The following is a 15,111-nucleotide window of genomic DNA, read 5'->3' as shown; positions in this document are numbered from 1 at the left end:
ATATCATTTGGATGTGGACGGGTTCACACCTGGCCTCCACACCCACATATCTCAAGAGGCACAACAGTTTGCCTTTGAAGTTCCGAAGGCCTCATTCCAACGAGATTTCATTGTCTCGCCTCTTTTGGGGTGTGACATGATCTTAGGAATCCAATGGTTTCGTCAATATGAGCCTATTCCCGATTGGGGGTAGGACACTTTTACTATCTGTAAAGGTTTTCCTGAGCCCGTCATGATTCTTCTCATCCCATTGATTTCGCACCTCCAGGCCCGACGAGCTATCCGCAAGGGAGCAGAAGGAGCACTACTTTATGTTCGTGCTTAGACAGTCTCTATCTCATCGGTAGCACCTATCTCATCTCTAGACATTAGGACATTATGCGGATGATCTTCCACCCAGTCTCCCTCCATCACGTCCTGAGGACCATCATATCGATTTGGTTCCTGGATCAAAACCTCCTAGCAGGTTCCCTTATGGTCTTTCCAAGACTTTAGAGGGCGAGCTAAAAAGACAGTTATTTGAGCTCTTGCGAGCCGGATTCGTTCGGCCTTCTTTCTCCCCATTTGCTACACCCATCCTATTTGTCCAAAAGAAGGACAAGTCTGCACGCCTTTGTGCAGACTACGGGCATTGAATAAACTCACCATTAAGAATAAGTTTCCCATGCCAAGAATTGAGTACATTTTGGAGTGTTTAGACGGTGCAAAATTTTTCACTAAGATCGACCTCAAGAGTTGTTACCATCAAGTCCTCATTTTCGAAGTTGACATTCCAAAAATAGCTTTCCGGATAGAGCGTGGTCACTACGAGTTTGTAGTCATGCCTTTTGGGCTTACAAATGCACCCGCAACCTTCAATAAAATGATGTCCAAGATTTTTGCGGTCCTCATTGGTAAGTGTGTCTTCATCTTTCTTGATGACATACTTGTATTCTCAGCCACTGTGGAGCAGCATGAGAAGGATGTGGAGAAAGTCTTGCAACTTTTGCGAGATAATGGGCTCTACATTAACGCCAAAAAGTCTATCTTCGGCATTAAAGAGGTTCAATACTTGGGCTATATTATTGGTTCCGATGGGATTCGATTGGACTTCTCAAAGGTTCAAGAGATCTTAGATTGGGACATTCCTCAGACCGCCCAAGAGATCCGTTCTTTCGTAGGTCTTTGTCAAGCCTACATCACCCATGTTCATCAGTTTTCCAACCTTGCAGCACCTCTCACCGACTTGCTCAAGGGGGTGAAGACTCGTAAACAAAAAGTCAGTCATAGACAAGGTGCTTGATGCATTCTGTGCACTCTAGAAAGCTGCCTCAAAAGTGCCCGTTTTGAAGTTAGCTTCTTGGGATGAACCTTTTGAGGTCATTACCGATGCAAGCAATGTAGCCATAGGTGCAATTCTCCAGCAGGACAATAGACCCGTAGCCTACTACAGTAGAAAATTGGATGTCGCCGAAAAGAATTATTCGGTTTATGACAAAGCTTTTGGGTGTGATCACAACGCTCAAACATTGGAAGCCTTTCCTTTATGGATAGGTCTTCACAGTAAAAACAGACCACCAAGCACTTAAGTGGCTTCAAACTATGCCAAGTGCCCAGTGGAGTGATCGGCAAGCTAGGTGGAGTCAACTCTTCCAACAATTTAGAGGAATGATTGAGTACATCCCTGGTAAGCATAATCCAGTCTCGCAGATGCTCTTAGTCAAAAGGCTAGCATCTAGGCAGTGCAGGAGTCTACCATTCTCGAAATCACGGGGAAGGACTTAGATAGCATAAAGATCAGTATGTCGACTCCCCTGAGCTTGGTACTCAGTACAATTTGGCCCCCACTTCTGGGCCTGGCCATTATTCATTCGGCCAGCTCTGTAGCCAGCGGACCTGTATCCCTTGTCCATATAAATAGCTGAGCATGTAGTCCTTTCATTCATTCATATCATAATCAGCATTGAAGCACTCAACGCTTGGAGCCCTCAGCACAAAGAGCATAAGCGATTCCTGAATTCAGCACCTCATCCTTCAGTGTTTTCCTCATCAGCATATAGGAGCATCAACGCTTGAGCAATTCAGCCTCCCTTCAATAAAACGCAGCATCTACAGCATTCAGCCTTCAGTCCCCTTTGCGTTTTCAGCATTCCTACAGTTTTCACCACCCTCATATGCATCATTTTGCTACAGCCACTTGGTGAAGGTAAAACTCAGCATTCATACTCATTTTCAGCTTTCATACATAGTCTAGAACAATCCCAATCAGCCCCTTCTCTCTACCCCAGATTTGTAGCCTTCCTACATCAATTGGGAAGAGTGCATAGGCTCGAGATTGGTCATCATTGGTGCTTCTACAGCCGTGTACAACCCGACTCTTGGTCCTCCGAGATCTTGCGTTTGGCTTATCGTCAGTCCACAGTCAGTCTCTTCAAAGAAATAAAGCAAATACTATTCCGGTAACGGGATAGGGGGCCCTTCAGTGGGTAATTCGGGACCCCATATGGTGTACAGTTTCTATCTCTCTCTCTCTCAAATCTCTTAAAGTTTGAAGTCTTAAAGTGGATTGCTAAACTCGCGAAAATCAGGATACACAAGACGGTGTGAGCATTTGTGTGACAAGATTCTCAAATTACGAATACTTCCACTGCATGTTACAAGGAGGTATAGTTAATTTTCAATCATAATTTTTTTCCCCATGTATTGGGAAGTTTTAGATTGTCCGTCAACCTCAAACACAACAAAGGATATGGATCTTTCACAAGCATCATCAAGAGTTTATTATTCACTATACAAAGCAATAAATACAATGGGTGACAAAAGACGAGAAGTATGGGAAAAAGATTTGAAAATTCTAGGCTAGGAAGCTAGGAAGGATCAATGCAAATAATAATTGATCAAATGTAGTAATCAGGATCTTAATTAAGAAAAGATTTGATGAGTTTAACGTAAATGCCATCAATCTACTCATCAAATTTACTCTGTTGAAGTGAGAGCCAAAGTACTAAAGATGTTGAGTGCATATACACACCATGTGTCTAGTACAACTCATGTGACTAGCACAACTTATGTGACTAGCATACAACATGTGTCTAGTTCATGTGAGCCCATGACATCATCTTTATTACATTGCTCGTGATCTCGTTGATCTCCGCATCTTCTCTCCAATTGAACCCAGAAATAACCACAGGTCTTTGAGATCCTCGCACACATCGAACAAACATAAGGACTATGCTTCCTCTCAAACATACAACATCCATAGCTCGAATACCAACTGTAAGGACCATCTATCTAAATGCAAGTGAATTAGAGTGAACATAGCAATGGAAGGCTAATATAAAGTCCACTTAGCTAAATAAAACACTATCACGTGCACACTTTTCCAGGTGTGACGTGGACATGCTTCTAACCATCGACGAGCTTAGAGGTTGAGTACGTGGCTAGATTCATGTGTTTGTAAGGGCTATTTTGCTAGTTCATCGTAATATTTTCTCCAGGCACCCAATGAATAGCCAAGTGTGAACAAAGTTATTTGGTTATTGTGTGAACACACTTAGTTGGACATGGTTGGTAGCCAACATACCAACATTAGACACTATAAATAGAAGTCTAGGTTCTTAGTTATATTTACTCGTCATTCATTGATAATTTATTCATCATCCATTAATCCGTCAAGCATCATTGAGTCTATAGAATACTTGTGCCTATGTGCTAGGATTTTCCAGAGATAGAAAGTAGAGTGCAGTGGAATCACACATACATCACACACAGGAGTCCTAAACTACTGCACTGTATTGTGTACAATAAATAAGTAATACAACTGAAATTCAAGTACAAGATGTGGCTGAGAATGAAGACGTCAAATCAGAGTCCTATGACCTACTATACACTCTTGGTTAGCACTTCGAAGTTCGCCTACAAAGAAACGCTTTGTGAAGTCCAACACTGAGGAAAGTAGATGTATATGATGATTTGGCTATCCACGTATACATATGCACCAATGCTCCTAGTCGGGTCTAAAATCATTAGATAAAACTCAGGTCTACATTCTCAGTCAAGCATGTGTGCTTAGGCAGCCTGCCTTTGCATACTTTGGCATCCTTTGTGCTCTCAAGCCCAAGGCATCCGAAGCTCAGCCTCTTCCCAGAGTTCTCAGAGCACCATCCCTTAGTCTTGGGCCGGTGTATTCTCTCCAAAGATAGCTTCACAGTCGCCTATAGCTTATGCACAGTTCTGCCCAGCGTATGGTCACTTTGTCCTTGTGTTTGGGGTCTGTCAGTCAGTTTTTCCGCTCAGTCTTGTGGACATAGTTCAACTTGTATTCAGTTCTCCAAAAGAAATAAAGCAAATACTCTTGCTTGCAAGGGGGGCCCTTCAGTGGGTAATTGGGACCCCATATGGTGTTGTCTCGACTACATCTTTCAATTCATGTATGCTGTGTAAAGGATTGCTAAAGACTCACTAAACTCAGGTACAAAGTCATCCTTCCCTTCCTAGCAACCTTTTCGCCGAAAACCTTGCCTTATGTCTTTGAATCCGCTCCAAATCTGATGTAGAGATCTGTGCATTTGTTCCACTTTGTCCACTTGCCTTCTTGCCATGTCTCTAAACACAAACATGAACCCTTGGGTTTGCCGGACACCAACCAGCTTTTGGGGGTCTTGATAGGTGCTACATTTCTCTCCTTGGACTTTTGCACTTCCTCTGGGACACCAACAGCACTTAGCTTAGCTGAGCCTGATGCTTTGATACCAATGTCACATGCGGAACCTTTGGGAGTCTTCGTTCAGCCCTAAGCACTGCATAGGAACACTTGGTGCAAGAACAATCAGCATAGATAGAGAATAGAGTGAGAGAGATGGCTGTATATTCCGTATATTCATAGAGTACAAAAAGGGTACAATGTCTGTGGCCTTTGGCCTACCCAAAAGGATAACAAAAAGCCTAATCTATGACCAGTCTCCACTTGGAGAGAGAGAACCAACAATGTGCACAGTTCCAAGGACACTCGTAAATATATAAGCTGCCGACTGGAAATACATGACCTCATAAATCTGACCGACAGGATTTTGGTCCACCTTTTAGCCCTCCTCAAGCCTCTGACAGCTGTTACTACCCCAAGGCCTAATGTTTTTAGTTGCTGCAAATCAGGGATTAGCTTGGGATTAGCATGTCCATGTGCATGCACGTGACAGGTGGAGACCAGCAGAAGGCGGAGGAGGGGGCGGCGGTCAGAATGCGCAAGGTTGGAGGGGTTTGTGAAGAAGGGGAGGCACCCGGAGAGGGAAGCGATGAGGAGGAGGTTGCGGGGCTGGCGAAGGGGAGTAGGCAGGAAGGAGGAAGGCGGGGGAAGGAGGTGGGAAGAAGGAAGGGGAGCAGGTGGCGGCGATGAACGAAGGAAGGGGAAAGGGGGGAGGGGTGGGGTGTCAGGTGACCCGCAAGCGAGCTCCAGCTCGTTTGTTCAGAAGATCAAGTGTGCAAAATTCTGTTTGTCAAATCAAGTAAAATTATTAGGTTTTAGTGGGGCAAATCCTGCTACATGTTCTCAGTTACGTGCAAATGAATGATCAATATGAAACACAATGGCTGTTGCGTTGGTGATGTGTCTGGAAGAGTTCATATTTTATCCATTTTTGGTTTTTGACAGATAGTGGCAAAAGACTTGTCTGAACCTATTCGTTCACACAAGGACTTGGATAAAAATGCTGCTCCTCATTATGAACAAGCTGTGAAGTTTTATGAGACACTTTCAAGGCAATTAGTAACCCAAGGGCATGTTTTGGATCTCTTTGCTTGTTCTCTGGACCAAGTAAGTATTTTAGATGCTTTTTGTGGGCTTTGATGTGAAACTATTCTAAGAAGCTTGGATCCACAAGTCTTTCTCACTCTCAATCTTGACTGGTCACTTTGATCTTCGGTGTCGATTGGATTTCTGAGAACAGCACCCCCCCCCCTTCCCTTAAAAAAAAAATCCAACACACACACACACACACACACGCACGCATGCACACACACATCTCTCTCTCTCTCTCTCTCTCTCTCTCTCTCTTTGTTGGTCCCATGGGTCATATTTGGCCCCCAGTGGACAATGGACGATAATACAGTCTTCTTCTTCTTCTTCTCTCTCTCTCTCTCTCTCTCTCTCAGATCTTAGCTTTCAGTTTTCAGTTTTAGTTTACTGTTGCCTTTTCTAATCTCACCCATGACAAGATTTCATGGACACTATGTACATCATTTTGGTCTCACAGGTATGTGTGTGTGTGTACACATATATAGATGTTGGGATCTAGCTTGCCATTGTGAGGTTGCTAGGAGGGCACCCCAAATGGGACTATTGGTTCGCCCTGTATCTGTTCTCATAATGGTCTGATGTGTATGGAGTGTTGGCTCAGGATTGTGTGCTTGGCGATGACTAGTAAGTGAAGGTTCTTCTTCTGTAGAAAAGTAGTTTGCAATGTGATGTTGGCCAGGTGACAGTTGCATGAGTGTGCGTCTAAACTGCGTGACCTTTGACACAAAAAAGAAAGGCATATCTCTGGTCTGCGTAGTCATTGAATAGAGATAGAAAGAAAGATATACTGATGTCTGCAAAAAACCAAATGGTCTATGAGACCAAAAGTGTTACATGTATTCATGAAGCTGTAGATATGAAAAAAGTGACCTAACTAAAAGAAAATAAAATTCATGAGAATCTAAGGTATCAAAATGTCTTTGATGTATCCATGGAGTAAATGTGGGATGTAATGAAAGTAACAAAAGTTGTCTAACTGAAAAAAGAGGGGGGACTCGGTCTCTAGAGGTCAAACCTCTATGTCACATACACCATGTCCTAGGGTGCCATGTGGACATTCTCCTTCATCTAGGACAGAGGATCCATTTTCTGATGGGCCTTGAGCATGTTGCGAGCCCTAGTCCGAGGGACGAGTCCCTAAGCACCATCTAGGTTATTAAGGTTTGGTCTTGTCATGCCTATGGCACAAGTCTTTTGTAACCCTCTTTGCAAGGTGTAATGGTTGTACAAGACCATTGGTCGTATGTCTGAGAAGGCCAAGTCATTGTTAAGTAAGTCCCAAGCAATTAGGTTTGGCCATGTGGAAAAGCCATGCACTTACATGGTTACTAATGATGTTCTTTTTAGGGGCTAGGGGCTGTGGAAAGCCCATGGGCACCCTTCAAGGTGGACCAGATTGGGACAATAGACCAAAAGGAGGGGCTAAGTAGGGCATCTATCTAAAGTGAAGTTTTACATCTATCTAATTCATCCGTATTAGCGGACATGCAGATTTCACATTGTGAAGTTTTCGTTCGAGTTGCGGCCAGTTGATATTGTGCTTATTCTTTCTATCTTTAGCGGTGCATTTTGAAAGAGTGCACAGAGCGGAAGCAGAGTGGCACTAGAATGTGCTGAACAGAGAGTGAAAGAGAGAGAGAGAGATATGGAGCAAACTATGCGGAATATACTGAACCAAAACAGTCCCAAGCAAGAGACACTGTTAGTCTCATAAGTGAGGGAGCAAAATATGTACAAGACTGAATGAAAAATGAGAGGCCAGCACCCACTATTTATAGTGGGGAAGTGCTGGCCGACTGGAGCTCATAAACAGGCCAACTGGAGCTGTTGGACATGGCCGACTGGAAAAATGCCAGAATGGCTGGGAAAAATCCCAGAAAAATAGGAAAAAGGGGTGGCCAGCCCACAAGCAAGGGCCATACAAAAGGGGACCAAATGGGCACCATAAAAGAGCAAAAATTGGGGATGAAAGTGCTAACAACAACTCCATTCTGTGATGGAGTATATGCTGTAGTAAGCTGTCTCCGAATGCCATGTGTCTTGCAATATTGCTGAAACTCCTGGGATGTGAACTCATCCCCTCCATCGGTCCTGAGAGCCTTGACCGAGTGACCGGTCTCTTTTTCCACCTCGGCTTTCCAATCACAGAAGTGATGAAAAGTCTCATCCTTGGTCTTCAGAAAGAAAACCCAAGTATATCTGGTAAAATCATCCACCATCACGAGCATGTACAACGCCTTACTCAAAGACGCGGTATTGAATGAATGTGATGGCATGTGAGTCAGGATGTGAATGAATGATAAGGGATGTGAATGAATGTGATAGCTTGTGAATCGGGATGTGAATGAATGATAAGGGATGTGAATGAATGTGATAGCCTGTGAATCGGGATCTGAATGAATGATAAGGGATGTGAATGAATGTGATAGCTTGTGAATCGGGATGTGAATGAATGATAAGGGATGTGAATGAATGTGATGGCATGTGAATCGGGATGAGAATGAATGGTATGGGATGTGATAAGGGATGTGAATGAATGTGATGGCATGTGAATCGGGATGAGAATGAATGGTATGGGATGTGAATAGATGTGATGTGAGTGAATGTGATGTGGTGTGAATGAGATGTGATGTGAGTGAATGTGATGTCGTCTGAATAAGATATATGTGAGTGAATGTGATGTGGTCTGAATGAGATGTGATGTGAGTGAATGTGATGTGGTCTGAATGGATGAGATGTGAATAAATTGATGTGATGAGATGTGGATATGGGTAAATGCGAGTGGATGAGATCTGATAAGGGTAAATGCGAGTGGATGAGATCTGATAAGGATATTTGAGGAAAGAAGTGATGAAATGAAAAATGATGTGATGAGATGTGGATATGGGTAAATGCGAGTGGATGAGATCTAATGAGGATATTTGAGGAAAGAAGTGATGAGATGAGAGCAAGTGATGTCGAAGATCTGTGTGTCGCCTCCTTCGGAAAGACGGCTCGGTGTTGCTTCCCCTATAAACGAGAGGAACAAGCAGAAGACGGAGCCTTGATGGTTGGTAATCCATCAACCAACCCATCCTTCGAAGCTCGCTGCAGAAGCTGATAGCTCAAATGGCCAAACCGAGCGTGCCAAAGAACAGAAGAAGCACCAGAAGAAAGCAAAGCGGTCAATTTGTAGAGGCCACTATCTTGGACTCCCTGAGCCAAGATGCTACTAGTTGTCTTATCACGAATGGTAATCTCATAACGAGAAAAGATCACCTCCACACCCTAAGCTGTAAGAGCACTCATTGACAAAAGGTTAAAAGCTAAATCTGGAATATACAGAACGTCAGAGAAGTACCTCTTGTCCTTGTCAGAACGGAAGATGGGGATAGTGCCATGACCATGCACTGGCACAGAAGAAGAATCACCCAGAGTGATCTCGCTTGATCTGGCAGTGAAGTCCTCGAACCAATCTCGATGGGGTGTCATATGAGCAGTAGCACAACAATCCAAGATCGTGACTGAGAAGTCACAAGAGCAAGTATATGTCGAGTACCTGCTAAGAGAAGAATTCCATCATCCTTCTTGGGTTGAGACACCGCCGTTGAGGAAGAGAGTTCTTTGCTGCTTCATCACACTTCTTCTTGTGACATTGGGGTGACTTGTGACCCTTCTTGCCACAATAATGACATTCAATGTCCTTATTCTTTTGAAGATTTGTTGTCTTTATCCTTATCGGAATCCTTGGAGTTCTTGTCAGAACCCCCTTTTCCTTTGTTTTGTTGAGTCTTCCCTTTATCTCGTGCTGCCAAAGCTCCATCAGGGCCACCGGAGGTGCCAGTCCGCTCCTCAAAGCGAGACTCAATCTGCATAACGGAGGGGAGAACTTCCTCCCAAGTAACTGGAACAGGACGAGGAGAAGAAACCAGAGACTGAAAGTATGCATCAAACCTCTCTGGAAGTTTGGAGAGCAGCCGAATAGCCATATCCTCTATGGAGATGTCCTTGCCACAAACAGCAAGCTCGTCCCGGAGATCTTTCATCTTCGAGATGAAAGCAGATAAAGATGGAAACGCAGAAACTGATAAGTTCATAAGTTGCTTTTCCAATGCCAAAATCCGACCCGAAGACTTAATCTCATAGAGATCTGCAAAAGCCTTCCAAACTTCATGTGCAGCATTTGCTGTATGCACATGAGAGAGAACAGCATCGTGACAGTTCAACATCAGGAAGGAGAAAACACGTCGATCATTCGACTGCCAAATATCAATCTGTGCCTGAGTCACACCACCGGAAGCGAGGGTGGGAGGGGTGGCATTGGCCGGTTTAACAAGCCAATCCCAGAGATCCATGCCACGTAAGGCCGATTTCACCTTCACCTTCCATAGGGTGTAGTTGGAACCATCCAATTTGGCAGACTCAGCAAACATATGAAGAGAAGTGGGAGCAGCCATCACAAAAGCTTGGGCTCAATCTCAAGAAATGCATAAACTCTGAAGAAAAGGTGTCCTCCACAGAGTGCCACCAAAGCCTGCAACACCACAAGCCCCCTCTGCAAAGGGAAAGGGCCATTGGAGAGGAAAACGCAGCAGTGAACAAGTGCTGTCCTGTAGAAAACAGGCCGCTTGCAGTCCAATCTCCAAGTGGGCAATGAAACGCTGATCAACAAGAGCCAGATGGCTGAATTGGTGAAGCTAATCTGAAGGAAAAGTGACCAGCAGGGTGCTGTTCAGAAAACGCAGCAGCAAAAGCTATGAATCTGGAAGAAAACGCAGAGGAGTAGGTGCTGAAAACAGGGCTGAATCTGGGGCAGCAGAAAGGTTGCTAAACTGGGAGCGATGATACCATGAAAGAGTGCATAGAGCGGAAGCAGAGTGGCACTAGAATGTGCTGAACAGAGAGTGCAAGAGAGAGAGAAAGAGATATGGAGCAAACTATGCTGAATATACTGAACCAAAACAGTCCCAAGCAAGAGACACTGTTAGTCTCATAAGTGAGGGATCAAAATATGTACAAGACTGAATGAAAAATGAGAGGCCAGCACCCACTATTTATAGTGGGGAAGTGCTGGCTGACTGGAGCTCATAAACAGGCCGATTGGAGCTGTTGGACACGGCCGACTGGAAAAATGCCAGAATGGCTGGGAAAAATCCCAGAAAAATAGTAAAAAGAGGTGGCCAGTGCACAAGCAAGGGCCATACAAAAGGGGACCAAATGGGCACCATAAAAGAGCAGAAACTGGGGATGAAAGTGCTAACACATTTGCCCTATCAACTACTTATTTGCTGGACTAATTCTTTCTATTTGCTACTTCCCTTAGTGCTAGGCTTCATTATGGCTGAGTCTGCCCTGCATCTCCGGAGGTTTGACAGAAACTCAGTACGAAGGGCTGTGTGTGAATATATGCTCTTATGTGTGTGTGTGTGTGTGTGTGGAGTGCGGTGTGAGAGCATATCTTGATACAGAGTTCTACACCCACTATTGGGCACTGATGACGTTAGTGGGGATGTCGTAGTATCTAGTCCATACTATGCATAATGGAGTTGATAGTTCTATAGTCTTGTGGGTTGACTACCATGAGTATATAACATGCACTTTCCTAAAAGGTGAATTTGGGCATGTTCCTAGATTCATCTAGGTATATAATTTAGCCGTATTAGCGGACATGCAGATTTCACATTGTGAAGTTTTCGTCCGAGTTGCGGCCAGTTGATATTGTGCTTATTCTGTTTTCGTCCGAGTTGTGGCCAGTTGATATTGTGCTTATTCTTTCTATCTTTAGTGGTGCATTTGCCCTATCAACTACTTATTTGTTGTACTAATTCTTGCTATTTGCTACTTCCCTTAGTGCTAGGCTTCATTATGGCTGAGTCTGCCCTGCATTCTCGGAGGTTTGACAGAAACTCAGTACGAAGGGCTTTGTGTGAATATTTGCTCTTATGTGTGTGTGTGTGTGTGTGTGTGTGTGGAGTGCGTGTGTGAGATCATATCTTGATACAGAGTTCTACACCCACCATTGGGCATTGATGACGTTAGTGGGGATGTTGTAGTATCTAGTCCATACTATGCATAATGGAGTTGATAGTTATATAGTCTTGTGGGTTGACTACCATGAGTATATAACATGCACTTTCCTAAAAGGTGAATTTGGGCATGTTCGTGGATTCATCTAGGTATGTATCTATCTAAAGTGACTTAAGGGCACACCTTTTGAGGCAACCTGTGCCAACCCTAGCCCTTTGGATGCCTATATATAGGACTGACTTGAGGCCAAAGAAGTCATCTCGATAGCCATCATCTTGTGGAGTTGTACTCTCAGCATCAATGGCAAGCAAGGGAGATGAACGCACCATACAAGAGGGCGACCAGGTCAGCATTGTGCACATTAGTTCTCAGCCCATTAACGCACATTATTCAGCAGCTTCATCAGAAAAACACAGCCCTGCAGCTGCTGCAAATTAATGTACAGATTGTGGTCTGCTCCAAAATATACCGGCCAGGGAGCAGCCAGAGTCTCCTGTGTCTCTACAGCAATCCTTTAGTGTTTTCCCCGCCATGAATACCTACATGGCTATGACGCAATCTATGCTTCAGTCCACACTTCAATGACTACTTCCAGCTTTGCAGCCCAAGCACAAAGGAGATCCGGAGGACAAACGGTACCAACGTGCCATGGAGATGGAGCTGCTGTAGGGTTCCCTCACAACTAAGGCCAAGTGTCATTGGCTTCCCTTGTGATCAAGGAGTTGCTCTCTTGGCTCAGGCACAAGAGGCTGAAGGATGACGCCTCATGGAGATGGAGGTGTTGCGAGCTTCCGTCTCATGACCTACTGTCAACGAGAGGCCGAGAAGGCCAAGAAGGATGAGGATTGATGCTGCGCGCCTTAGTACCATGAAGGAAGGCTTCTCATGAACACCACCGCCGCCTAGGCCACCGGCACTCCCGGAGAAGATAGAGTTCAGTAAGTATGATGGGGTAAGCTTGATGCAAATGTTGTTCATTCATGGCTTCATCAGTTTATTTCTTATTTTGTTGCTATTCATTGATCCGACCGAAAAAAGGTCATGTTGGCCGTTGTAGTAAAACAACCTTAGACTAAACTAAACTGCACTTAATAATACTAAAGAAATAGACAAAGGTGTCAATGCAATGCAATGCAACTATATTAAATGAATGCGCTTACAATGAGATCTAAACAAATCTATGATGCTGTCCTAAAGAATATCCTTCTCGGGATGAGAGAGAGATGCTGAATGTTGATGATGAAAGACTGATCCTTTCTCCAATGCTGAGGTCCACCCTTAAATGCCGGCTTTCCTCTATGTAGGAGGTAGGAAGATGAACTGTATGCTGCTGAATATGCTGATCTGCTGTCTTCCCTTTGCTTCCCTAGGAAGGAAACATAGAATATGCTGGAACTATCAGATGATTTATGACTGAAATGATGCGATGCCCTTTTATATGGGTAAATGCTACTGGTCGGGTACTTGTACTGCAGGCGGTTGCTGCTAATATGCCCACCACTGAGATATATGCTGAGTCAGCTGAACCTTCTGCTGTCGGCTGGTGTGTGGGACCTCACGACTGCCATAAATGCCAACAAATGCTGTCGGCTGGTTGACTAGACCTTGTCGGCTGCTGACCACAGTCCATGACCATGATGCTTATGTGCCCTAAGTGCTCATGGAGACCTATGTGCTGATCAATGTTGCCAGGTGTTTCTGAAACGGCAGGTATGAAACGGGTTTCATACGTTTTGAAACGTTTCATAAAAGGTAAGAAATGGGTACAAAAAGGTTTCATACAAAATAGAAAAAGCATGTATATTTTTAACTTGAAATATACAAAAGAAAAAACTGTTGACATAACTTATAAGAGACCACATTGAATTCATTTCAATAAAAACAAAATACATGTAAGATATGATGATATCACAAATCACGTGGGTGATGACTAAATAGAAATCACTAAACAAAAATCAAAAGGATCACCACATGGGTGATGAGTCATGACTCAAAATCCAAGATCAAAATAAATAACATGTCCAAAGTTCAAACTAAATAACATGTCCAAATAAAATGATGCTGGCAGCTGCTAGCTGTTATCTGCATCCTCATCCTCATGCTCATCCTCATCTGCATCTTCTGCCTCTGCAGCCTCACTCTCAGGGTCATTGTTGATAGCCGAGTCCTCAAATGCCTCCTCCTCTAGAGGTGCAGATGCACCACTAGTACTAGCCTCTCGAGAAGATCGTATAGTGCGACCGGAGCCATGATCTCCTCATAGAGCATAGAATAGATGTCTCTCTCCTCCTGAGGAATGTTCGGAATCTCCTTGCACTTTATGATATCAATCTTATCTGGATTCACTTGGCGAGGCTCAATGGGATGACCCTTTTGCTCTAGCAATCGAAGATTGCAATGATAAAAGACAAGCCTCTCCAATTGTGCTGTGGAGATGTGAAAAAGAGCCCATGTACTCCAGTTCCTCTCACAAGGCCCTGAACTGCAATCCTGGGAGATTTCTCAATGCAATCTGTCTCTACATTGTACAAAAAAGAATGTTAAGTTAGAGTCAAAAAGAGAGTAGCATTTGAATGTAGATTTTGAAAGAATAGGAGACAAAGAAGATTCAAGAATCAAGAACCTTACCAAGTTGGGTGTCCCAATACCGTATTTCTTCCACCAAGACATTGGCTCCAACTGTGTCTCCCTGAGCAATGCAGTAGCTCGCCCAAACATATGGCTACCGTTGCGGTAAATGAGAAGCTCATCCTCGAGCTTTCTCATAAGCTGTATATCACCTCCCAGTCCCACCAACTTGGTAATGTACTCCGTCCATCCTGACTCTAGCTCCTCATTCCTCCAAAGGAGATGCAAAATGTGAGCAACAGCATGGATTGGCCTATGAAACCAATCCCAACGCCGATTCCAGACCTCCTTAATATCTTGAACTCTACATGTGATATACATAAGAGATCAAGATTTATAAAATAGCTTATAGGAAGACTCAAAAGAAAGACTCAAAGACTAAAGTTAAAGCCCAAGGGTGCACACCTGTCAGGCGACAAGGTAGTGCAATCATTGAGAGCTTCACCAATTCTTTCCATGAACTCATAAAGCAGCCCAATGGTAATCCCCTCCATGTCTGTGAGCCGAAGGACACTATACATGGGCTGAAGTGCCTTCACAAGTCCCTCTGCATCCTGCCACCAAGTATCTCTCATGACCATACGAGAGAATGCTATAGACTTGGGCTCGTCCTTGTCCTCCCATGCTGTCCATTCACGACACACAACAGTGCGCAATAAGCCATGTTGCACTCTCACTAGTCTCTCCACCACAATAAACATATATGC

At 44.1% G+C, this 15,111-nt stretch overlaps 1 protein-coding gene across 6 annotated transcripts in view; it reads left to right on the top strand.

Moving 5' to 3' along the window:
- Positions 1-15,111, top strand: part of LOC147622025 (protein transport protein SEC23 E-like) — a 54,896-nt gene that overhangs the window by 26,821 nt on the left and 12,964 nt on the right. For 4 of the 6 annotated variants that reach the window (XM_086823091.1, XM_086823088.1, XM_086823090.1 and 1 more), the window contains exon 3: positions 5,627-5,788. The exons of the other annotated variants lie outside the window; for them this stretch is intronic. In XM_086823091.1, coding sequence (XP_086679217.1) covers positions 5,627-5,788 — 162 coding nt within the window. The remainder of the gene's footprint in view (positions 1-5,626; positions 5,789-15,111) is intronic. 6 annotated transcript variants of the gene reach the window in all.

This window comes from Cibotium barometz, chromosome 29, assembly GCF_041138505.1.
Source record: "Cibotium barometz isolate CiBa-2024 chromosome 29, ASM4113850v1, whole genome shotgun sequence".
Taxonomy (NCBI): Eukaryota; Viridiplantae; Streptophyta; class Polypodiopsida; order Cyatheales; family Cibotiaceae; genus Cibotium; species Cibotium barometz.
This window is presented reverse-complemented; position numbering and strand designations above follow the sequence as displayed.